Genomic DNA, 26483 nt, shown 5'->3' with positions numbered 1-26483 from the left:
TGATATTTTTCAATTTATCTTTTTCAATTAACATACCTTGAAGGGCTTTTCACCATGAAAACAGTATCTGATGTCATAGATCAATAAATATTTCTTGAATTAAATAGCTCAAGACAATACAAAGAGATCTACCTAATTGTTTTAAGTGACTACATGGGAGTTTATAACAACTAATGATGCAATTCTTTATGTTCATATTTGTGTAGCTTAGGAATACTTTTGTAAAATAGATTATTAAATAAAAACTGTGTGAGAACTAATGTGAGTTTAAGAAATGTTTTTAAAATAGATTGATGAATTGATCTCAAAAAATATTGTACCAATTTATACCATCACCAACAGTGTATGCGGATACTAGTTTTCCTACACCCTTAACAGCAATGGAGATTAGCAGTCATTTTCATTTTTGCAAATTTCATGGGCAAAAAAAAAAAAAAATACTATTAATATGTGCATTTCCCTGGTTTTCAGTAAGAATGAGCATCATATCAGTAGCTAACCTGTTCTGCTAAGAATTGCCTATTGTGCACTACTTTTGTGTATCTCTTTTTCACAAGGGTGTTGTAAAATTGATACACAGGAGCACTTTATATATTGTGAGTATTAAGCATTTACTGGTTTTAAATATTGCAAATATTCTCTTCCAGTCTATTGCTTGCTTTCAACTTTATTTATAGTATATTTTGTTATAAAGAAGTTTCAAATCATCAATATCTTATTTTGTCCCTTAGTCTCTTTTATTCTTTTTCTTTTTATTGTCTGAAAGAGTCATTTCATATCCCAAGATCAGATTGCTAGTTACATGTAACTTTTTTCCTGCTAAATATTTTTTGACATTTAACTTTTTAGTCCATTTACAATGCTTCTGTAGCATGGTATGAAGAACTAAATTTACCATATTATTTATAAACCTCAATTTTTAGTTATTAAACATATTAGTGACTATTTTAGTGCTATTTATTAATAGTTCCATTGACTTGTCTATTCTTTTAGAGAAGTCCTACCTTATTTCTGTTATTGTTATTTTATACACATTTTAGTGTCTAGTTGGGCAAGTCCTGCCAAGTTTTTCTTAACTGCTCTTATATTTCTTCAAATGATTTTTAAAGTAAGTTTAAAAATTCCCAGTGGTTTTGATTTGGACTCATTAAAATGATTAACTTGAGAAAATCTGATTAACTTTCAGTGATTATCCTTCTATACAGGAGTATCATATGTTTATTTATTCAAATTTTCTTCACTCAGTGAAACACTGTAGATTTTTTCATATTAATCACACACATCTTAAGATTATTTTTAAGTATTTAATGTTCTTTCAAGCAACTGGCACAAGAACATTAGTGATTTTTTAAAGAAAATCTTATCTTATTTGAACTGCAAAGAAAGCCTCTAGGATAGTAAAAAAAATTACTTATGTATCCACATATGTTTAATTTTCTGAGAGGGTAAATACCTTTTCAGTCTAGTCTGCATTCCAATTTATATACAAAAACATATTTCAAACCAAATACATATTTTCCTTTGATTCATGTGTCTGATTTATTCCATTGTAGCTGACCGAATACATAATGAACTTAAAATAGTCAAAACATTTAATGTCTTGGCCAAAAAAAAAAAAAAAAAGAAATAAAGAAAATAGACATCTATTCAATTTAATTGTAAAAATGAACTAAAAAAATTATCTGACACAGAAATTGACGTGTTGAAATAAAACAAATTTTCATTTTTAAACAGTATCATTTTACAAAACTATAAAAGTTTAAGTAATGCTTAAAAAATTTGTCCAGAAAATCTTTGAATGACCTAATATTAGAAAATGTACATTTTTGATCAGTTAATTATCTTTGCTATTTCATTTATATGCAGAATAATATACTTTTTAGAACATAAATTAACTTGATGCTAAAGTCAAATGTATTTTGATCAATTAAGTTGTGGTTCTACCATGATTAACCATTTCATCTTTGCATTTTAGGAAAGACAATTAATTAATTAATTTGAGTTTTCATAGACCAAATATTTAGAATAGGAAACAGACACCACTCAAATAACTTGATAATGTGAATTTTAAAAGTCCAAGTACCTTAACTTCTTCACATAGTTCAGTAAGCCGAGCTTCTACATCCATTTCCTCTGGAAGGAGTAAAGAGTAATTAGAGGAAATATTTCAATGTTAGATCTGAAAACTATTTTTGAAATTATATAAGTAAATTAAATTCCCCTAAAAAAAAGGAAGATTGAGAAATATCTTTTGGACTATATTCAATAAATTAAATTTCACTGTAATATATTTTCATAAATACATTAATTACATAGTTAACATGATTATTAAATGCTAGGTTTTTATTATTAAATAGTGTATTTCAGTTCTCAAGAGTTAACACTGTCAAGGAAATATCAACTATATATGTAAAGTAACTTGCATAACTGTGTCACAGAAAAGAAAAAATGTATAATTAGGTTTTACTGTATTTCATATTTTGTAATTTCTTGTAAAGTTTAAATTGTGTGTTTATGTATATATGCATTTTTATTTACAAAGTTATTCCTAAAACACTCAAGTGAAATTAATTTTTATAACTGAAACATTTAAAACATACCTGCAGCATAACTATTTAATAAAAATGAATGACAAAATCCTTTTCAATAAAAAGGTAGTTCCTAATTTAGTTTAGTAAATTCATTTTTCTATATTACTAAACTGAGGCAGATTTTTGCCACATAATCCTGATTTATTTAATGTATGCTATACTTATCTATAAAGGGATGTATATATTTACAATTAAAACGGTAATATTTAGAAGGGAATACAGAAACTAACAGAATATGAAGATTGATTACTTAGTTTTTACAGGGAGCCTAGAGCCTGAAATATCTTAAACAGACTTAATTTTTAACTAGAAATCAAACTAAAATAAATTCTCTTAAAAGAAAAGCATAGTTATAATCATAAAATTTCATAATCGATTATTATAAAAGTTTAACGGATCATTCTCACACAAAGGCAAAAGTACATTCTATCACATTCCTGAATTCGCTTGTCAGTTCCATATCTCATAAGATAGACTGAAGGTTTACTACATGACAAAAAGAATGATAAATATTTAAATTTAGTAAAATAAGTAGTCATGATTATGTGATAAACACAACCAAGCTACAATGTGAACAAATACTCTGTTGGTTACTAAAACCAGTAGAACACATATATACATTTTATAATTCACAAAATATACAAATAAAATTGCATATTGACATACACCATGAAATAGATCACTAATTTGGTCTACTTGTTTATAACTAGAGAAATTTGCTAAGATTTCACAAATCATTTCATTGTCAGATAAATCAGTGGCTTCTAATATTAGGTTTTACAAAACTAAAACAAAATCAGCAGTAGACCCTGCATTAAAATTACAACTTCTATATGGCAACATCTGTTTTCATATTACTTGTGCTCTTTTCTTGTGATAGAAGAAAATCAGTCAAATCAGTCTTAGTCGGTTACATATCCTACCTCTGAATTAAAAAAAAAAATGAAAATAAACTTTCTAGAGTTTTGACACATTTTTTAAATGTTTACATACAAGAGCCTAAATGCAGTAACTGGTACATCTGCATTATAATTAGTGAGAGCTACTTCAATGCAAACAACATCTTAAAGAATGTTTAAAAACAAAACTTCAAAATCTTAGGATCAAAATTATTTCAAAATCATTTAGGATTTTTAACCAAGTTTAAAATTCTATTTTAATTTTTTTCTTTTTAAAATGACATATACAGTTGGCCCTTGAACAATAAGAGTTTGAATTGTACAGATACACTTATTTGCACATTTTTTTAATAGATAATTGGAAATTTTTTTTGAGATTTGCGATAATTTTCAAAACCTAGCAAACTTTGTAGCCTAGAAATATCAAATAAATTATGAAAAAGGTATGTCATAAATACATAAAATATATGTATATACTAATCTTTTTATGTGTTAATTGGCTGTTTATGTTATTGGTAAGGCTTCCAGTGAGCAGTAGGCTATTTATTAATAGTTAAGTTTTAGGGAAGTCAAAAGTTATATGCAGACTTTTTACTATATGGGGGTTGGTGCCCCAATACCTGCATTGTTCAAGGGTATGCTGCATATCCATTTATACAATTTCATAGAAATGTATAAATGTGATCATTATATAAATTTTTGAGGGTCCTAGGCTCCACTTGTTAGTTCAAGGTTATAATCTAGAACATATCCTTCCATATTTTTCAAATACACATATACATGTATGAGTTTTGGAGTTACTGTTTTACAAAAATGGGATTGTGTTTTACATAGTTGTCTGCATCTTGCTTTTTTCTCTCAGCACTACTTGACAAAAATCTGGTGCCCAGCTCTAAAGCATTTTTTTAAAATGGCTACATAATATTCCTTGATGTGGGTGCATCATAATTTCTTCTGCATTCTGCTCTTTGTCCAAATGATGGGCATTTATCTTTGTTGATAGTGTTTTGCCACTAAGAACAATACTGCAATAAACCTGCTTGTATCTGTGTCTTTCCATACTAGTGTCTTATTTTTATGATACAGGTTAACAGAAGTGGGGTTGCTAGGTCAAAGGGTACATACATGTATCTTACATTTATTTCCTAAACCTATCCATCCATACATCTATCCATTCATTCAACGAATATTTATAAGACAGCTCAGAAAATGCCAAGTTTAAAGATAAAAGATATCTCAGTAAAAGTGTTAATTAATCAACTTCATCACGCTTTAGTTTTGAATCAAGCCTTTTTCTCCCCAACCAAGATCTGGCCCTTTCTTTCTATATTCCTTATTATATTAAACAGCATTCTGTAAAACTATTTAGAATGCTCACATGTAAACTGATAGGCTGGCAATACAATAGTTTAAATTACAAGTATATTTAAATCACTAAAAAAAAGCTAAAACATGTCATAAATGAATGACCACAATTTCACATGATGAATTCTTTCATTTTACAGTAACTTTATATGAGCATATAAAAAAAACTATACTCCAAAGAATGACTATAAATAAATTTTCAACCTTTCTTTTTTCTATCTGATAAGAAAATCAGTTTCTTTTAACAGTCTTAGTGAAAACTAACACAACAGTTATTTCTGAGCTAGTTTTCATCTAAGAAATGCTGAGAAAGATTGTGGTATCTTAATTTATTTTTGTTTATACTTTTGAAAACCGAAAAATAAATACTGTGATTTTATTTCATTTTTTGATTTCAACTTTTCATAATTTTTAAAAAAGGTAATTGTGATGGTCTATTCAACACAAAGTAAATCCTTTTAATATACTTATAGAAAGATAGTAAATTAAGTGCTATTGATAATCAAGAACAAATGTCTAAAATATATATAAAAGTATACAAATAAAATAATGAGATCAGAATATTTCCTTTACCACATGTAACATATGTGGACAGTGGTAATTTGATGTTATTTTGTTTTTATATAGAATAACAAAAAAATAAATAAAAATTGACTTAAAAAAACAAAACCAGATACTGAAGATGTTTCTCTTCCCAATTTCTGCATGAAACAAGTTTTTAAGTCACATTTCATTATCAGGTCTATCTAAAGATAAAATTACTTTCAGAGCAAATTTAAGGCAATATCACAAAACCAACAAATTCTGGCAATAAGCAGGGTTTCAAAAAAGTGCTCTTTCCACATGTACTCACCATCAAATTGGTTTCACTGATCATCACCTAAGAGCACATTTAGGAATAACACTGTGCAGGTGTTGGGCAGATGTGGGTTGGGGAGGAGATGGGTGTATACATACATAATGAGTGCGATGTGCACTGTCTAGGGGATGGACATGTTTGAAGCTCTGACGGGGCGGGGGGTGGGGGGCAAGGGCAATATACGTAACCTAAATTTTTGTACCGCCACAATATGCTGAAAAAAGAATCAAAAAAAAAAAAAAAAAAAGGGAGAGAGACAAAAAAGTGCTCTTTGTAGAAACTCTAGAAAGAATATGGAAGAAGCATATTCTTTGCATTTACCATTTCCAGTTTTAAATAAAAACTTAAATATTACAAATTAATTAAGGAATTAACCAAAACTTATCTACAAACCAAATTGATTCTAAAGGTAAGTTCTTAAGAGTGGTGAAAACACATTATATGAATAAATATATATTTATGAAATTGATGCTAATTTAAAGCAAAGTTTCATACTATTTAAAAGGGATTATTTACTTAGCCTATTTGTAAACATACCTAGACAGGTGTCTTTTTGGGTTCGTGGCTGTTTTCTTCTGAGAAGACGCTCATATAGGACCTGCATGTTGGCCTTGGCTAGTTATAAGGATTGTACACAGCACTAGTTACTATACTCCTTTTACAACAAAATTTACTAGAATTTTCCAACTTGTTAATAGACTTAGTATTGATCTGATAGTGCAGTTAGGTAATTAGCTTATTAGAATTACAAATGATGTACATTCACGTTTATATTACTTTTTTTCTATTTAAATTTGCCATCAACTTTTCATAATCCAATATCATTTCTATATTTTAATTTCTTAGACTCAGAATTTGAGTTTTGGCAAGGATCTCAGAGATCAGCTAGGCCCACTCCCTGCTTTCACAATTGTAGATACTGAGGTTTAGATGGGTTATATGACTTGCCAAAACCTAGATTCCAGAACTCCTTACTCTTCTTTTCAGTAAAAGCTTCTTGCATCAAACCAATATTTAACTATCTGTCATCATAAAATGTACATCATTCATCTAGGAGAAAAGAAAAATGCAAAAAAGCAGAAAGGAATTCAAGGTATTATTTTAAAAGAGGGAACAGATTTTAGATCAATTTTTCAAAGCATGGTGGAGCTTAAGAATTTTAAATATAATGCTTATTTGAAACCTCAAGAAAAGTGCTAAATAATAGAAGTAAATATAATACATTCTCTAATTAAGAACTACTTTATATTTACTTATTAAAATTGGTGAATATAGTGATGTTTAGTCAGTAGTCTATTATGGAAATACATTAGTGACCACAATTTAATTTGGTAGGATACAAATAAACAATATTGATAGTTCAGAATATGCAATAAATACTTTTATTTTGAACAGCTAAGAGCATTTTTAGATGTTTTCCTAGAAGAACCATACAAGAATAATCTAAAATTCACAATAAAGAGAAAGGAAAATTTAAATAGTAAAGTTTAAGAACACAAAGTATTATCAATATTTATTGAAGATGAGTCTTGATTTTAAAAATCACTAAAAACCTGTTATAAGCTATGTGTTGCTGCCTATGCTTCTTCAGGTAACAACAAAAACTGTATCGAACTACTTCACTCATTCATTCATTCATTCAACAAATATATTTTGAGTAAATATATGTGTAAGGTACTAATAATCTTACTCTATTATTTATTTATCAAAACTGAATGAAGCCTACGTTTGCTTTAGAGTTTTATTTTATCATAAAATATTTTAAGCAAGTATTCTGGAATAAAGCTGACATTCATTTGGTAACTGACCCCTGAAATTAAATATAAGGACTCTTTTATTATGTTATTTTTTAATATTATAAGCCCAAAGTAATATGTAAGACATAAAAGCCATCCTTACCTGAAAGAAAATTGAAAATCTTATAAATAAATTATCGAGCTGAGGGTAGATTAATAAATTAGTAATAAAGTACTAATATTGTCTAAGCTATATGAAATAAATCTTTGCCTTTGAAAAGTGAAATATTTTTGTTTCATTACTAAATGTAAATTTTACTCATAAACATACATCCTTTTAGAGAAATTTTTTCTAGCTTAAAATGTGATTTTTTTTTTATTTGTAAATATTACATGTTAAATCTACTTGCAAATTATATACAGATGATATTGTCCTTATATTGGCATTTATAGGCCCGGCTAATCTTAATATGAATATAGTCATCTCGCTGGGTGAGTTTCTCCTGCTCATCCCAATGCTAAGCTGATTTCTTATTACTGTTGTGAGAGGAGAGGGAAGAGGAGAAGTCAAAGTTCTTTAAAGACAGAGACCTATCCTTTCCTCTATACCTAGCACAGTACCTGACACAATAGGTGCTCATAAAAAGCCTAAGGGAATTAATTAAGAAGTATTATTCCTAGAGCTCCTTTACATCCTCTGCCTTTTGGATGATTTTATCTTTCCTTTCTGATACATGCACCACATCTGATTCCCTTTAATCTCCTTACCTTGAAAATGGAAATCACTTTGTTTATAGACCTAAAGTGAGTAAGTGACAGAAATGGTTCCGAATGTACACTTGTAAGCACAAGATAATGCCTCCCTGAATTCTACTGTAGTATTACATATTGAGACTATTAACACATTTTCTTGTAGAAATACTATTACACATGGCTTTTAAGTTTTACATCACTACTTTTTATGCTATTACTTTTCAAGCACATGAAAAGTGTCCTTCATTAATATTGTGGTTTAATAGCTTTGTGATATGGTCATCAAACCTAACCAACATTTTAATATAATTCTCCTACAAAAATGTTTTTGAGTTCCAACCACCAAATTAAAAAATACTTGGAACACAATTTTTCTACTAATTGAGGATAAAGAATGGTTTACATTAGCTCTATTCTACAAATGATGCTTTCATTTTTAGGAGAGAAAATTTTAAAAAATTTACATTTGGGGCAGTAGTCTCCTGTAGAATTTTCCTAAAGAAAATAGAAGGGCTGGGCGCGGTGGCTCACACCTGTAATCCTAGCACTCTGGGAGGCTGAGGTGGGCGGATCGTTTGAGCTCAGGAGTTCGAGACCAGCCTGAGCAAGAGCGAGACCCCATCTCTACTAAAAATAGAAAGAAATTATATGGACAGCTAAAAATATATATAGAAAAAATTAGCCGGGCATGGTGGTGCATGCCTATTGTCCCAGCTACTCGGGAGGCTGAGACAGGAGGATCGCTTGAGCCCAGGAGTTTGAGGTTGCTGTGAGCTAGGCTGACGCCACGGCACTCACTCTAGCCTGGGCAACAGAGTGAGACTCTGTCTCAAAAAAAAAAGAAAAAAGAAAAAAAAAAGAAAATAGAAGGATTCTAAGTATATAAAATAAAAGGAAAAAAGAGAATGTTTTGGAGAATAATGATCAAAAGATTTATCCCTTCCACACTACCATTTTTGTTTTGAGAAAGAATAAGTAGTCAAGAAGGAATAAACACATTTTCCTATTGCTTGTTTATCTGTGTAAACATTGGGATTACTGAATCAAGCATTTCTAACAGTCAATTTTGTGATACTTATGTCTAGTCAAGTCAAGATAGTGTGAACTAACTTGACTGAATAATGGAGTTAAATCCATTTGAGTAGTTGCTGATAGGCAGTGGCACAACAGCCAGCATTTTCTCACAGCTGAATTTAAGTGGGGTACAAATCCTTACACTTTCTTGCAATTATTTTGCAACCCAAAACAGACAATTAAAAAAACAGCCTCATTAGTCTAAAACCCAAGAACTATTTTCAATAACAATGACTATTTTAGAGAGTACATTGATATTATTAAAAGACTGAGATCCTTGAGGAACAAAGGAATAAACAAAGAATACTGATTAAGTAAACTTCAAAAAGCAATTCATGATTTTTTCACATATATGGTAAAAATAATTTATTCTGAGAAAATAACTACATGTGTTTTTATAACCTATTAGCTGATATTTGAAAATAAAAGCTTATAAAACTGACATAAAAAGTCTGAATAAAAACTTATTTTGCCAATCCCAGTAATTTATCATCTGTGAAATGATACATGTAAAAGCATTTTGCAAACTACAAATGGTATATGAAATCAAGGCTATATACAGATATTATTTTTGGATTAAACCTGAAGCTTGATTTTTTTAATGATTTAAATAATTTTCAAAATGTTAAAACAGTAAGTAATGTTATTATTCCCTAAAGCAATATAAAAAGAATAGAGATCTGAAAACCACACGTATTAAAAATGTTCCAAGTACTTACAATCTGCTTAGACTGTAAAATATTTGAAAGTATGAATTTAATTTACCTTCCTATGATTCCATAGATAATTACATTTGCTTTCTAGCATGTTTTCTGGTTATATTTTAAGAGTAGTAGTATATTGACATATGGCTTTTAAAAAAAAAACTCTATCAAAAGACTCATTTCAAACTTAGCACCAAGAAATTATTTCTCAATATTGTAAAAACTGTTTTTAAACTGCAAAAAGTGATTTGCAGAGTTGAAAATGATGGAATTGACAGAGAAGTAAAAGTGAAGTAGAAAAACATTGTAGTTTTAGTATAGAAAAACTATGGCAAAGCTGATAACTAGCAATATAAGAAAGAAGAGAATGACTTCAACTGTAGGATAGGTCTTGCTACTTTTAACATACCCAGTTCTAGTTTCTGACAAGAGGGAATCTCTTCTGTTACCGTAATGAAGTAGCTGTGCAATCCCTTGAAGGCTAGCAGCAAAGTGGCACAAAGTGTATGATGAAAACGATAGGCATGATGTAGGAAGGAGTCTGCAATGATGAAGCTGCAACCCTAAACAAAACATAGATTTTGGTATATAGAGGTTAGTAACCCAAAATCTAAAAATATTACACTTGAAATAATAAAGAAAAAATACCTAAGCATTTGCAATCACAGTTATTCTCAAACATATAAGAAATTCAGCAATATTTTAGAGAGTTATTCATATAAGTGATTTAAACACATGAAATGAGACCCTAGTAATTTCAGTTACAGTGGATTTTTATTATAAGCAAATGAAATTATGATTTTTTGATAACATGAGATTCATATTACATTTGAACTGAAGAACAGAAACTCTGCTTTTATAGGATAAACCCCCTTTCCTTTTATAATAATGGTTGTATTTGCACTATTCTAAACTGGGTTTCAACTCTGGCAATTGTTCTTTAAAGGCACGCCTCTGGAATGATTCTATCAGTTTTGCTAAGGGAGCAAGGGGTAACAGTACAAGTTTTAAAAGGAACTGACTATCAAAGATCTCTATCCACTAATCTGTTAACATTTTGAAGTATCAGGTTAGTTTTCAAAATAGATAATTGGAACCAAACAATTTGTTAAGATCATATTTAAGTAGATCTGTTAGTTGCTAAGCTCAAATTATTAATAAAAGAAATATCACATTAACAGATAAAACAGTTAAAAGCATTTCTTTTAAAATAAGAAGGAAAAGAAGATTTATAAACATATTCATTTCTTACATCTGGTGATAACTGTTTTGTGTAGTTAATACCAAAGACCACGCTTTCAAGAGTGGGAATCACAGAATCTTTGTTTTGTGCTGGTGCATTTCTATTTAACCAAGTAGTCTTCACAGGGCGAGGAAAGCTGGAGGAGTAAGTATTATATTATTATTGTCGTAATAGTTTATTTGAACATATTTAAATATTTACAAAAAAAATCTTATAGAAGAGCAAGGATTTTGCAAAGTTATGAATTCTAAAGTATTATTAGTGTTTCCTTTAATTTTGAATAATTATGAAAAAATATAATGAGTATAAAAAAACTAAGGCTGGATATTTGAGACTGCTTCTTTATATTTGAATTTCTGGAAGTTCCAAAGGACATTAAAGATAAAACATGGTGGGATGAAGAGTAGCTAAATGACATGAGAGTCAAGCTGAATTTGGAAATACTGATCTGTCAGAACTATTTACCAAGTCTAAAATATTAACACTTAATCAAGTATGGATGCTATTTACAGAAATAAAGAGTACTCACTTAAATGCAAAGGAAGAGAAATTACTAAATCTACTTGATGCCTCTATTTCTCAAAAATAAGTTATTTCTCTTAATTCTCTTCACTAAAAGGCTACAAATGCTATTAAAATAATTTTTATAAGTGCTTCAAGGCACCATCTCAACCATATATGAACTACTTCTGTTAGTATTAACATTACATTAAGTAGTCCATAAATTTCATAGAATAAGCAGCACATTCCTGTTTGAATGTTTAAAAATCGTACACAGTTATATTTGAGATAAAGTAGGCCACAGTATTTGGAATTTTTGGTAGTTTGGCAAAAGGGAAAATATAGGAAAATATACCAATTCTGCCATAACAGAGAGCAGCCTTTGTTTGCAATATCAATTAGCTTTGCAAAAATAAAACATCTATATCCCAGCAAAGAAGAGTAAATCCCAGCAAATCAATGGTAAATTCTACTTGCTACAATGTGTTTTCAGAATTGAGTCATAAAAATTATACTTAAAAAATAGGTCATGTAAAAATTAAGCAAAGAAAGAAACCTAAGACATTTACTTTAACTAATCAATATAATATCTATAATTCGGTTGATCATAGAAATTATTTTAAATAAAATGACATTTAAAAAGGTAATGTTACAAATTAAAATTTTTTCAATGTGCTTAGAGGATAAAAAGCCATCTATAATAAAACTTCAGGAAAAACTTGTTGAAGAATAAATGGTAGAGAATGTTACTCTTAGACATGACCCTTTTACCAGCAGACCACCAGCAAAAAGCTTTCCTTTATCCCCTGCTTGCTTCCCTTTCCCAACCTATTATGTACAGGCAGAGGAAGGCAGGCAAAGATGCTGCTTCTTTCAGGGCAAAGTTTTAGCAGCAAGAAAGGGGAGAGATACAAGAGTAGCTAGGTAGAGAACAGCAACCTCAGCTGTTGCAGGCATGTTGTTTTCTTTTCCAGTCACTAACCAGAGCCAACAGTTAATCCTCTTGGCTTCTGATTCTGAGCCAAAAATGTCTTCTTCCAGTAAACGGCCTCTAGGAGATGAGCTGCCCCTTTCTCCTAATAGTCTGAGGCAAAAGCTGCTGTATTTCAAGAGGAAGCACACATTTAACTCACTAGGATTAGTGACATGAATCTCACTATTCTGTTTAATTAGAGTCTTAACCAGCAAAATTAATAACTTGAGGTAACCTCTATGAATTGTGCATTTTTCAAATGAGAAACTAAGCTAGTTTTGTAAAGATAGTCTTGTTAAATTTTAAAAAGAAATGGTTAAAACAGTTTAATTAGGAAATCTTGCTGAAACTACAAAAAGAATATTCAGAAAACTACAGTAATGTACTTTATATATAGATAAAATTTTAGCATTAAAATCTAACATGTAATAATCATATAAATGCAACATTGTATATTACTTGAAAGTTATATTTCAAAAACATTTTCTTGTCATACAAGTTTCATTAACTTATAATGTTATGACATATTAATCTATTTTAGAAAAACTTTCAAAATTTTCTTCAAGAAGTTTATAATAAAAAATACCTTCTTCTTTGTAAAAGTTATTGCAACTGAGCACAACCTCTCAAAGGCCTAAGAAGGTAAGACAAATACAGCAAAACAACCAGTTACAGATCTTATTATAGAATACGAAGGCAAAGCAAGTCATCAGGAGAAATATACTTCTTCCTGGACCTGTGCTCTCAAAGGAACTAGGTCAAGATGATCTTTCAGTAAGAGATTAGAGAGCAACACAATGATAGACGTTCTCAATTAGTTTTTAAAATAATGTAAAGATATGCTACAGGAGGCTATTACTTGTGGTCAATATGTTAAATTGTGTTGGACTTCTATAAATTCTAAGGGTAATTCTGCAAAAATGACCTACTTAGCTATCTGATAAATGAGTTCACCATATCCCTTAGGCATTATCCCTAATATGAGTTGTCAGAATCAGATCTGCATCAGAAATTATAGACAGTTCAGAAATCAATTGGGAGTGTTTTCATATAAGTTACTGACGTGAAGTGTCCATTGGCTGCCCATACTACAAGACTGATGTTCTGCCGTAAAAACTGAAGAGCCTGAAGTGTACTTTTACATTAATGAAAGCCAATCTATCTCCTCATGGAAGTGAACAGAAAATATAATTATCCCAATGCATTTACTATGATCCAGAATATTATATACGCTTTAAACTAAAATGGTACATGGTATAGTTTTAAAACACTTAGTAAAAATCAATAAAATTGGTTCATAACTTAGAGAGCAAAAATTATCATATGATATGAAGAAAATAAACCTAGCCCATTTAGAAAAGAGGCAAAGAGAAAAACTAAGAAAAAAATTCATATATTTTTCCAGAGAATGAGTAATTACAGTATAGTAATGCACAAAAACACAGGTACAGACTCAACAATGTTGCTATGGTTATTTCCAGAAAGTATTCTTTTTCTTGGTCAACTTACTCAGAATTGACAAAGATTATTCCATACTTCCGTAATAAAAAAGTTATCAATCTAATGTTTCCAAGCTCTTGAATTTTATTTTAATATAAAATGAAAGTATTTATTAAATATTTATGAATTTAAAAATTTCTTACTATTTCAGTTATCTTTATCGAAGTATGTTTTCTCTATACAAATAAAAGACATTACATTAATAAGTTCCAAGGCATTGGTTAAATTTACCTTATTAGTGGCTGGTGTAGTGCAACCAATGATGCATGGACAGTAACAGACACAACAGAAAGGTGAAAATAATCAAACATAACATTAACATGATGATGGAGGCCTCTGTGGGGGCTAAAGTGCAGCTTCAATGTTCGGCTACTTATTAGTTGCAAGGTGTTCAGATCATCCGCCCTGTAAAAAGCAAAACATTTGCATATAAGTACAGAATATTTAGTAAAGGCCAATATTTTGTAATTTCAACTATCAGAAACATACATTATACTTAATTACTTTTTTAAAATTTAGAATGAGAATAATTTTAAAAGCATCAAATTTGTATTAGACAACAATATGAAACATTACAATTGAGAAAATAACCAGATCCTACCCACTGTTTTCTACTGGACCATGATGTGAACTTTTTTTTCCACTAATATCCCTATAAAATGAGTCCTTTTTGATTCTTCAGGAATTAATCTCTTATTAAAGTAAATTTTACATCATAGGAAATACTGTTTATTACAAGGCTGAAGTATAACATAGGTCAAATTCTAGTATAGTAAGTCCCAAAAGATACTTCAAATTATTTTTACTGTATAACATTTTATTAAATGCTGCTCAAAAATAAGTAGGCCATTGTTTATTTAGCAAAATAAAGATATTTTATTATAGATATTTAGTCTGTCATTAGATTTACATAAATAAAAAATCTGAAACAAGGCCATGAAAAATTATAACCAAATATACTTTTTAAAAAATCCATCCATACATTATAACTACCTATGGGTAATAAACTACCTATTCATTTCAGTTTACTCCTCAAAAAGAATTCCGACTTGGTTAAAAAAAGTAGACTTTTCAATACTGTGACTAGTCATTAATCTTACATGAAGTCCGAATTTAAATATCATTTTCAAGAAGTATTGCTAAAACTACATTTGAAATGAGGAAAAAAAAATCCTCCAAAAATAAAACTGTTAAATGGATCTTTGATTCTTGCTTTAAATGAATACAAGCACAATTTGTACCTAAGATATATGACTGCATGTCTAGGGGTGTGAGCATGTCTGCAGTAGCCAGTCCTAAAACTTTCTCTAGGGCTCTAGAATTTAATGAACTATTAATAGAACTGTCAAGCCTAAGAGTCATCAGTCTGGATAATTCTCAGAATATCAACAAAGGCCCATCTAAAGAAGGCATACCTCATGCCACCAAGAAAGATTAGCCAGTGATACAGTGGAAGAGAGCTCAGTTATATTTAAATGCCTCACAATAGTGATATTTTGTCAGTGCCATTTCTAGAGTCTAGAAAATTATATTTCTTTAACTTGTCTGATTTTGCTACTTGGAGCTTATGGAATCAGAATGGGCGCAATAGAGCAACCCTAACCATTCTCATGAGATTCCCCCAGAAAATAGAAGTAATTCAAAATAAACAAGATGGGGATAGGCTGGATTCTAAGAAGAAAATGGGGAATCTAATACTAACAAATTAACAGTCATGAGTATCTAAAGATTTTTTAATTGTTTGATTAGCTACTTACGAATAATCTCCATCTGTGAAGTGTAGATCCAAGGACAACAGGAAATTCATTTCTTCAAGAGTTTCTTCAATCTGAAGAGAATTACAATGAGATACTTTTTAAATATTTATAGAAAGTTAGAAATATGTCTCGAGGGTTTACAAAAAATATTTATCTAAATATATATAAAGAGATGTTTACCTTTTTTTCATCCAACAACATTTTAACTTTGAAGATCATGACATCATTTAAAACAACCTCTTCATTTTTGTACAGAATTTGAAATGTTTTACTGCAAATCAGAGAATCATGAACTGATGCTGGAAAGGCTAAAGTCATACCTAAAAAAGATAAGATTGGTAACTGACATGCCAAAAGGCAAAATATAATAAATTAATACTTTTATTTTAAGAGACTGTAAGTTTTAGTATATTACTCCAGAGTCATTACCATTTTATATAGCAGTATTAGAACACTTCTGAAAGTTTATTAATTTCTATAATAAAAAATGAATAAGTACATTATAGCCATTATAAAATTGTTATGTGACTTATGTTACTCTGAAATATAAATGAAAAAAATCTCAAAGTTAACATTTTAGAATGAATAATTGATCTGCATCCCTGCCTCAGGCCAGTGGAGTGTCCTTTGTTCTTTGTACCACAGGAGCTGACCAAACAGAACTGTCAGGGTGGAGATGGGATGGATCAGAATCATAATCTACAGTTAAACAGAAATAGTCTGAAGCTTAAAACTCTCCCTTTAAAAGCTCTGTATTGCTGCTTATAGATAGGAAAATTGGTATTTTAAAACAGGAGTCTGCCATTTTCCTCATTTGCCAAGAGGTTAATAAATCTCCCTTTCCTTCTCCTGGAACCACTTGTTCTTCTTCTGATGCGGCCTTGGGACAAGTGCCAAACTTTCAGTAACACTTATGACTTCCACCTTACTCAATCCAATGGTCATCTTACTTGACTTACAATCAGCATCTGACATAACTACATATTCTCTCATTCTTGATATACCTCTTTAAATTGGCTTTCTGAACATCACACTCTAGTGGTTTTATTCCTCACAGGCCACCTCTTTTTAGTCCTTTTAAGCTGCTCCCCCCGCCCCCGCCCCCCAATCAAGAAGCAACATAATGCTATGGTTAAGAACACAGACTTTGAAGCCAGACTGGCTGGATTTAAATCCTGGCTCTGCCACTTATTAGATCTGTGATTTTTATTAATTCTTCTCTTTCTTCCATGCCTCACATCTAATTATTCAGCAAACTTTATTGGCTCTACCAATAAACGCTAGAAATGCTTAAACAGAAAAAAAAGAAGACTACCTTTAGGAATGCTCTCAAAGGGATTCTAGCACCAGATAAGAAATTGTATACAAAATATATAATTCTTGCTTTGGAATAACAACTATTAACCTTCTGTGAAAGTTGCCTATTTCCTCAACTGGTATCAATACACAAAGTTTTAAAGAAGACATAACAATGACTTACAGATAATAAACTCTGCCTTAATTTTATTCTTAAACCAGAAGCAATGGGAAACAGATGTGCAACTTCCAAGTTATTCCTTCACTCATCCAACCAACAAATACTTGTTGAATACCTATTAGTACCAGGCACTCTCTAGGTGTTGGGGATACACAGTAAAATGAAAGAGATAAGAATTTCTGATCTGAGAGCTTACATCCTAATGGAGGGAGGGGGTGTGATGGAGAATAAAAATAATAAGTAAATAATACAGTATGTTTGAAAGTAATAAGTAGCAAGTGCCATGGAGAAAATTAAAGAGAGGAAAAAGGGATGAGAAAGACAGCAATTTTAAACAGAAAAGTCAGGCAATGCTCTCCTGAGAAGACAATCTATCAGCAAAGAACAAAACAGACTCCTACGTTCTTTCCCCTACTACATGCCACTAGGTTGCTGCCCCTCCTTCACCCTTGTAGTAGCCTGGAGGTTTATTCCCTGAAGAGGATAAAATAATAGCCCTCTGAACTGAAAGTCACCTGGGAAAACTGAGAGTATTAGTACATGGGCACAGGCATATTGAATACTATATGCAAAGATTCCCAGAAATCTTCCTCTACTGGGCTTCGCTGGCAGACAGATTCTTCCTCTCCAGGAATGATATAGACAAAAGTCTTCTGTGATATTTCAAGAACTATAGAATCTGATATTTTGCTCGACTCGCAAGCTAACAAGCTAGCCTGCCATGGTTCCATGGTTTCATAGATGCTGGCAGAAGACACAAGACTCTTGGGTCAAAGACAAAAAATTTTATTATTCACAACAAGCAGCATGACCTTGTTGTTTACATCAGTTTCCCCTGTACTCACTCCCCTGACCCAGGTCCCATGGAGTGACCTGGAAGCAGGCCCAGGTGGATGCTACTCATGCAGTGGGTTTTTGGTCACAATTGAGGAACTCTACACTTAGGAAACCTCAATCTTTTATAAGGGGCTCTAAGAAAACCTGTCTAACCTTTGTACTGAAGGGAGAACATTATCATTATTATATTGGACAGTAAACAAATTTACTCTATCCTCTAGACAGAGATACTATCTATAACTTCCAAAGCTGTTCACTAGTTGGAAGAAAGTCATGGAAAGTTTGCATGCAAATCAGCTTACTCCAGTTGTTAGATATCCAATACTTTGTCATATTGCAACCTTGCCAGAGGCCTGAATGTGGTGAACTCTCAATTTTACACAATCCACTCTTGACCTTGCCCACTAATTACTCCAAAGGAGGCCTTAAAACCTTTTTGATATATAGAAGCAGAGATCCTTCAGCTTTTCTTCTTCTGGGAATCTTCTTTTGATAATAGTGATATTGTCCCTTTCTTATACAATTGGGTTTGTGCTAGCTACTCGGTTTTTTCAAACTCAAAAGATATCAGTATTTCCTTGGGATACATTCACTGGTGCTAAAACTATAAAGAAAGCAAAAGAATAATTTAACATGAAAGTCAGAAGGGGAACACAGGTGGGTTTTAAAGTACTGGAGTAAGTTCTATTTATTAAATGAAGGGCTGGGTACCTGGGTGTTCATTTTATTATTTAATAAAATTATGTGCTATATAATCTTCAAAAACCAACCACTTTCTTTGATCTTACCTAATTTTGCAATTACACCTGCACTAAGTGTTACAGAGGACAAAGTGACAGAACATTTTATCATATGAGGATAAACCTAGTCTGTGAAGCCAGGAAAGGCTTTGTTAACAATATAATTTTTGAGCTAAAACATCATGAAAAAGTGTCAAATGAAGATTAAAAGGAAGAACATTTCAGGAGGAAGGAACAGAAATTTTTTGAAGGCAAGGGCCATGTCTCATATATTTGTTACTTCACATAGTATAATATTATGAACATGGTTAGCACTTACATATGTGGAAAAACTGAACCCCTTGTGTACTGCTGGTGAAAATGTAAAATAGTGTAGCTGCTATGGAAAACAGCATGAAAGTTCCTCAAAAAATAAAAAATAGAACTGCCATATGATCCAGCAATCCCACCTCTGGGTATTTATCTGAAAGAATTGAAAACAGGAGCTCAAAGAGATTTTTTCACTCCCAAGTTCACAGAAGCATTATTCACAATAGCCAAAAGATAAAAAAAAAAAAAAAAAAAAAAAAAAAAAACCTAAATGATTATCTATAAATGAAAAGATAAAGAAAATGTGGTATACACATACAATGGAATATTATTCAGACTTAAAAAAGGAAATCTTGTCATACGCTACAAATAGATGAACCGTAAGGATGCTGTGTTAAGTGGAATAAGCCACTCACAGAGGAGCAAATACCACATGATTCCACTTATATGAAATATCTATAGTCAAACTCACATAAGAAGAAAGTAGAATGGTAGTTGCCAGGAACAGGGGGAGGAGGAAATGGGGAGTTGCTATTCAATGGTGTAGAGTTTCAGTTAGTCAAGATAAAAAAGTCCTAGAGATCTGCTGTACAAAAAAGTGCATATACTTAACAATATTGTACTGTACATTAAAAACTTTGTTACGAGGGTAGATTTTGTGTTACATGTTTTTTATCACAATAAAAAAAATGAGTGCTTTACTCTGGAGTGTTAATACCCCATGACAATTTATTTAGAGAAAAGTATGAAGTTTTTTGCCTAAACAGTAATCTTCCTCATATTCTGTTCTTGGGGCTGGGTGCCCAAGTATCACAGCTAACATTATTGTAGGCCTTTAATTTATTCCCATTTTCAGGCCCACCTCTCATTTCCCATCATCAGCTATACCTGACTAACTTTAAACCTGAAAACCCTCAGAGTTGGCAGGAAGAGATGCCCCAAAATGTAGTTCAGCTCCCATTTCTACTTCTGCTTTCTGTCTTTCAAAAACTTATTGAAATATTTTTCTGTTATTCCTTTTTATACTTCTATATTGCTATCACCAAAGGGTCGTAGAAACAAGAAGTCCCAAATGTGTGTATACTCAGTTTATTGTCTTGAATCTGAAACTGTTTTTTAAATACTTTCTAGATGATAACACCACCATTTATCTTTTTCATTGCTGTAATTTAGGACTGAGCACTATGTCTTACACAAAATAGGCAACTGTCAAGTAGTTACTGAATAAATGCATTTTTATCTAACTCCTTAACTTAGTGTCCTATTTCCTCGCTCAAATGACTATTTTCATTTTGCCTATCAGTTACCTGCTAATACAAACATTCAGACCTACAGTTTTAGAGACTTGTGATAACTAAAGTCCTACAAATACTTACCTTAAGTCATGATAATTTGCATTTTATTCCTATCACTATCTCTTTGTATTTCCATTTCCTTTGGTTAAACAGCATTGGTATCTTTTATTTGTTTTGTGAAAAAATGAACATTCATTCAATCAAAATGTATTAAGTCTCTAAAGTATTAGAAACTAAGAGATATGAACATAAATAAGAACTCTAACCATTTTCAGAGTTCCTAGTGTAGTTTGTATAGAAACGTTCAAACAAATAATTGCAGTACAATGTGATAATCTCCTAACTCCCTGTTTCAGCAGGCCAAAGCAAATGGCAATGTAATTATTACTGTATCTTAAGCCAGGTAAAAAGACAATAAATGTCAATGACAGAAGGAAGCTGTTGAATCTGGAGAAAGCCAAATAGAGGGTTGTAACGCCAAATTTCATACTCTTTGCAAAGTTTACTGAAGGATCTAACTTTAGGGTGAGTTTCCCATTCATGGCTGTTGAGATTATTTAGTTACTGGTAACAGTAATGGACATAATACAAATTGTCTCCGGCTATATGTTACTTTAAATGTTCCTTGTTTTTTTTAAAGCATTATTCTTTCATGAGGTTTAATGTTTCTTTTAGTATAATTCTATGATAAAAGCTCAAAGTGATATATAGAAAGTGCTATAACAACATGGCCGAGGAAACTTCTAACTGCCTAGGAGAGTTATCTATGGCTTAAAAAAAGAGGTAATGAGGAGGGGAGAGCACACACACAACATGAAGAAAGTTAAAACCCATCAAATTTGAGAAAGTGGAAGTCGGCCCATAGAATCCACAGTGAGAACAATGGGAAACAAAATAAGATATGTAGGATAAGGTCAAATCATGAAAAATCTTAATTCAGCAGAACTAACCCAACATTTCGGTTGCTCTTAAAGGAAGGCCCTGAAAAGTTGGTGACTGGGCAACATTTAAGGAGACAACTAGTAAGGGAAAAAGATACAGTTCTACTGGCAGTACTTTAAAATAGCTGAAGCTTTATTGCAAGTGGTTAATTAACCACTGCCAAAACAAAGTAACTGGGACAACCTTTCCTTACTTTGATAACAAGCTCTTATTTCCAACCTTTCTTTTTTCCTTGATGTTAATTTTTTTACTGCTATTATGTGTATAAAAGCTGAGTGGTAATACATAGGAAGAAAAATGAAATATATATACACACACAAAGATATTATCCAGAACACAACAGAGGACGGCCTTAGGAAAAACCCCACAAATACAAATAACTGGAAGTTTCTTTTCTGATCAACCTTTGTTGATTTCTTGCTGGTCTAAATATTTATCAAGTTGTAAAGCTTCTATGAAAATGGAGAATATATTTTTCAATAAGATGTTCCTGACACATTATTGTTCAAATTTTTATGAAATTTCCTTTTCTTTCTCCTCTTAAATGGCAATCTTCTACTACTATTAGCTACCAAATACAGATCATTTTCTGTTGGGCACTGTGCCTTCTGAGTATCATAACTAATCCTTTTTGTAACTGTGTAAGAATTAATATAGACATTTTATCGACACCAAGGTTCTAATGACTTAAATAATCTGCCCAGGAAGCAAATGCCACAGATGTTTGCACCAAAGCCTGACCTGGCTTTCAATGTCACACTGACAAACTAGTTCAAATGTATGTGTTCCCTTATACACACCACAGAACTCCTACACTAATAGGAGAAGTCTCAGAAGAAAAGACTCAAGGGAGGTATAAAAAGGCTAAACTGTAAAAATCAGCAAACTTGCCTACATGTAAGGCTAATTCTTGAAAACAAAGAAGGGAAAGACATATAAATGGATCCTTTTTCATAGACCGTCTTTCCTTAAACCAAGCAGGTTCTGAGCTCCTTAGAGTTCGTCTTACTTAAGATTTTTAACACCTGGGTCAATTTAGGACAGAAAAAAGGGACTGATGCTTACTGAGGTCTCCTTACACAATTTTTGAATTTAATTTTCACAAGCACACTGTGAGACAGGGATTATTTCCATTTCATTGATTAGGAAAAGGCACAGGGGAACTGAATAATTTGTTTAAGACCATACAGCTAGTGAATGGCAGACAGGACTTGAAAGTAGTTTTGTCCAAATTCAAACATTTTCTACAGATTAAGCTAGTTTTATAAGAATAGAAATGCAAGCCCAAGTACTTAGATTTCTTTAATATGTTATAAATTCAGGGGTCTTTTGTGAGGTCTCTTCTCTTCAGTTCTTCCTTCTTGCCCTTGCTTCTCATCTCAGAAATGGTTTTATTGGTTTTCAGACAAATATTAAATTTTTGAATTAAATTCATTAACATCTTGTGTTAATGAGCTTAACTACTATGCTGTATAATAGAAATTATATAAAACGTAAGGAAAAAAGGAAAAATGAAGTTTATTATTTAAGGTCTTTACAATATTAAATGGTTCATATGATGAGTATGAGGACTGTTTCTCATTATTTTTACATTTCTAGACGTCAAATAATACTTTACATATGTACAGCCCTTTACAGTTTGCTAAGTAATACTTTCACTTATTTAATGTACAACCTTATTCACACCATTTAATGTGAAGTGGGTAATAAATTTCATAGGTGAGAAACTGAAGCTCAGAGAGGTTAAGTGAGTTTTCCTGATGTAGCATAAAAGAAAGCTGGTCTCCTGATTCCAAGTCACTACTTTGTTAACTATATCAGAGCTGCATCTCTGAATCAACAGTTTCTAGAATACATAAGACATATCTCTATATATTATTAACAGTGACCCAGATCAATACCAAAGTAACTAGACCTGCCTTAACTGTCTTACTAAACACTTAAGATCCTCTTTATGTTGGATAGTCATTTCAATTCTATAAACCCTTTCCCTCTTGAGTGACCACAAAAATGCAAAAGCTGTTTACTTGTTTTCAGCCTTCAGAATCAACCAATAGATGAAGCACAGAAGATTTAACTACAGTTACAAAACAAGATATGAATGTTAGCAGCCTTAATAATGAAAAGAAGGGGTATGTCTAACAGAGGTTGGAAGGTAGAGGGAGAGAGAAAATTTTAAAACAGAGGTGAGAATCTTTATATCCTTATTACAAAATGAGGGGTTTGTCATAATCACTGAAATAGGAAATACAAGTTTAAATATATTATTTGAAGCTACAGAAATGGTCAGAGAAAGATATGAGAATAATAGTATCTTTTTTTAAAGGCAGAAGAGACGGAGAGAGGAAATGGTATAAATAAGATAAATTGTCTTTTATTATAACGGGAAGTCCATTGACAATGTCAGTATAGAGGTAACCATAAGGACTAGAAAAATAGTTAAAAGTGGTTGCACCTGGAGAATCAGCTATATGTCTTTCTGGATTAATTGATCTTTTAACCATGCCTGTATTATTTCATAAAAAATTATTTTTTTCCAAAAAAAGAGATGGATTAACATTAAAAAGCAAACAAAACATATTCCATTTTAATAATACTATCATCACTAGAAATAAAAAATTGTTATTTGAACTTTTTTGAAACATATATAAATGTTATATACGTTTATATAACATTTCAAACTGAGGCCAGATTCATAGAACCAGCAATGATTTTTCTGCAGAAGTCTATGAATGCTTTCTAATTAACCAATTTTCAACAGGCCTGTACTTATTGTCTTTCATGACTGACGTTATTATCGATGACAGCTATTTCCTGACTCAAACCTCTCACTGTCAGCACAATCTTGTGCTGGAAATAATTTAAATGTGCTGTATAATACCCCCTAATTCCCATCCCATCCAACCTGTCTCACCGTAACTCATAGACAAAAATCATTATTTTTTTCTTTTCCCTAGAAATTTTCCAAAAATACACTGAAGGTATAGGAACTATGGTAAAATGAAGTGCTGGAAGGAAAAGGTATTGAGATGAAAGTACAAATCAAAGTTAGAAGAAAAATAGAGCACATAATAAAAAGCATAGAGAAAATCCAAACTGTTAGAAGAAAAAAGGAATTTTGAAGGAGCATAAGTAAAAGAGAATTAACATCAAGGATGAAGGAAAACTATTCTATATAAAGATATTTATGTTAAAAAATGATGCTGGACATCAATGAAATGTATTTATTAAAAGAAAGTTAGCTAAATACATAACAGTAATTTCTGGAGGCAGAAAAATGTTTGGAAAAATACCTTTCCCTAATAATTTACTAATATTCAAAAGATATACACTCCCGAAACTCCTTAGTACTACTGTAAAATGAAATATATTAATATTTTGAGGGAGGAAGGACACAGAGGACAGAAACATTATCTCAAAGACTATAATAAACAGGCTACCTTCTTTGCTCCTTTTTTCCATACTGCTGGTGAGGAAACACATCTAGACAGAAGAACATTATTTTGTATCTAACCAACACTTATGAATCTCTAATAAGTCACCACACTCCATCAACCACTACTCTCTGTAATTTACATATTAATTTAACATTTAACAAGATAGAGGCTATTCTGGGCTACGCTGACATGAAATACATGAGATCTAACCAGATTTACCTTACCACAGAGGTGTTGAAAGGATGAAACAAGATTCAAAAGCTGTGGAACACTACATAATATAAAAGGTAACCATACTGGGAATAGTGCTGGGCAGGGGGAAAAACAGCACACATCACAATTCGTTCAAGGTCACGTTATTTGTTAAGTTTTTCAGATATCTTTGCATACCATAAACAAGAAAAACAAAATATCCTAAGTTATAGAGTAAAACTAAAACACACTGACAACATTTGGAATAAAAAATATCTTGAGAAGTCATATTTGGTAGTACATTTTAGACATGACAGACCAAAGTTTGCTATTTTAAAAAAAAATGAGAAAAAAGTATGAAAGAGATTTTATGTATTTCTTTCTTTTTTGGTCCAAAACCTAATTCTTGAAACTGCTATTTTAGCTGCTATAATTTAATTAAAAAGTATGCAATCTCCTAAAAAATTTCTAGTATAACACTATAAAAATACATACATAGATAATGCTTCCACATACAAGCTAAAATCATATAGAAATCTATTGTTTTCCAAAACTAGGCTTTTCTTTTATAGACTGGTTTCTGCTATAAACTATTTATTTTTTAAAAATATTTCCTTTCCACACACTAGTAAACTATCAGATCACACACATTTCACAGTATATAACACACGGTTGAAGAGTATCAGGACCTAGAAACTGAATTGGCAGCAGCAATGATTAAATTTAGACTTATAAATAAGAAAAATGAAAAAATCACAGGCCCCAAGAAAAGGTTAAGAGAAGGTAGTCTATCTAGGCACTTTGGAAACACAATTTGTCATAATGTCAAAATAATATTACTTTGTAAATGATATTAATTATGTGATATTTCTGCCATACAGGTGACTTAGAGATTAAACTCTGACTCATGTCAATTTTTATAAAAATCAAATCATTTCCAAGCAGTATTTAGCTGATAGAGTAATGATTAAGGAGTTTGGTTCAAACAGGGTTGTCCATAACATAAATTCATTTCTACCTTTTTCTAGAATATTTCTCTTAAAAAGACAAAGGTAACTGAACAGCTATAAAATTTTCACTTTTCTGGTGAGTAAATCAAGACCAAACTAATTTGAACAAATATATTCATTTGAAACATAAAACATCGTATGTAAGAAGATTTTGGTATAAGAGGAGGCTAAATACAAATATCACAATATTTAAATTGTTCATGTTGGCCGGGCGCGGTGGCTCACGCCTGTAATCCTAGCACTCTGGGAGGCCGAGGCGGGTGGATTGCTCGAGGTCAGGAGTTCGAGA

At 31.3% G+C, this 26483-nt stretch overlaps 1 protein-coding gene across 2 annotated transcripts in view; it reads right to left on the bottom strand.

The window, feature by feature from the left end:
• Positions 1 to 26483, bottom strand: part of FAM135A (family with sequence similarity 135 member A) — a 114496-nt gene that overhangs the window by 57564 nt on the left and 30449 nt on the right. Inside the window, exons 4-10 of one of the 2 annotated variants that reach the window (XM_069487314.1) lie at positions 16136 to 16226; positions 15956 to 16026; positions 14430 to 14603; positions 11234 to 11360; positions 10391 to 10544; positions 6252 to 6329; positions 2084 to 2133 (exon numbers count right to left, since the gene is read on the bottom strand). In XM_069487314.1, coding sequence (XP_069343415.1) covers positions 2084 to 2133; positions 6252 to 6329; positions 10391 to 10544; positions 11234 to 11360; positions 14430 to 14603; positions 15956 to 16026; positions 16136 to 16226 — 745 coding nt within the window. Of the gene's footprint in view, positions 1 to 2083; positions 2134 to 6251; positions 6330 to 10390; positions 10545 to 11233; positions 11361 to 14429; positions 14604 to 15955; positions 16027 to 16135; positions 16276 to 26483 lie in introns of both variants that reach the window. The other variant, XM_069487313.1, reaches the window with a different exon arrangement.

This window comes from Eulemur rufifrons, chromosome 15 (genome assembly GCF_041146395.1).
Source record: "Eulemur rufifrons isolate Redbay chromosome 15, OSU_ERuf_1, whole genome shotgun sequence".
Classification (NCBI taxonomy): domain Eukaryota; kingdom Metazoa; phylum Chordata; class Mammalia; order Primates; family Lemuridae; genus Eulemur; species Eulemur rufifrons.
Note: the sequence above shows the minus strand (reverse complement) of the source record. Positions and strands in the feature narration are given on the sequence as shown.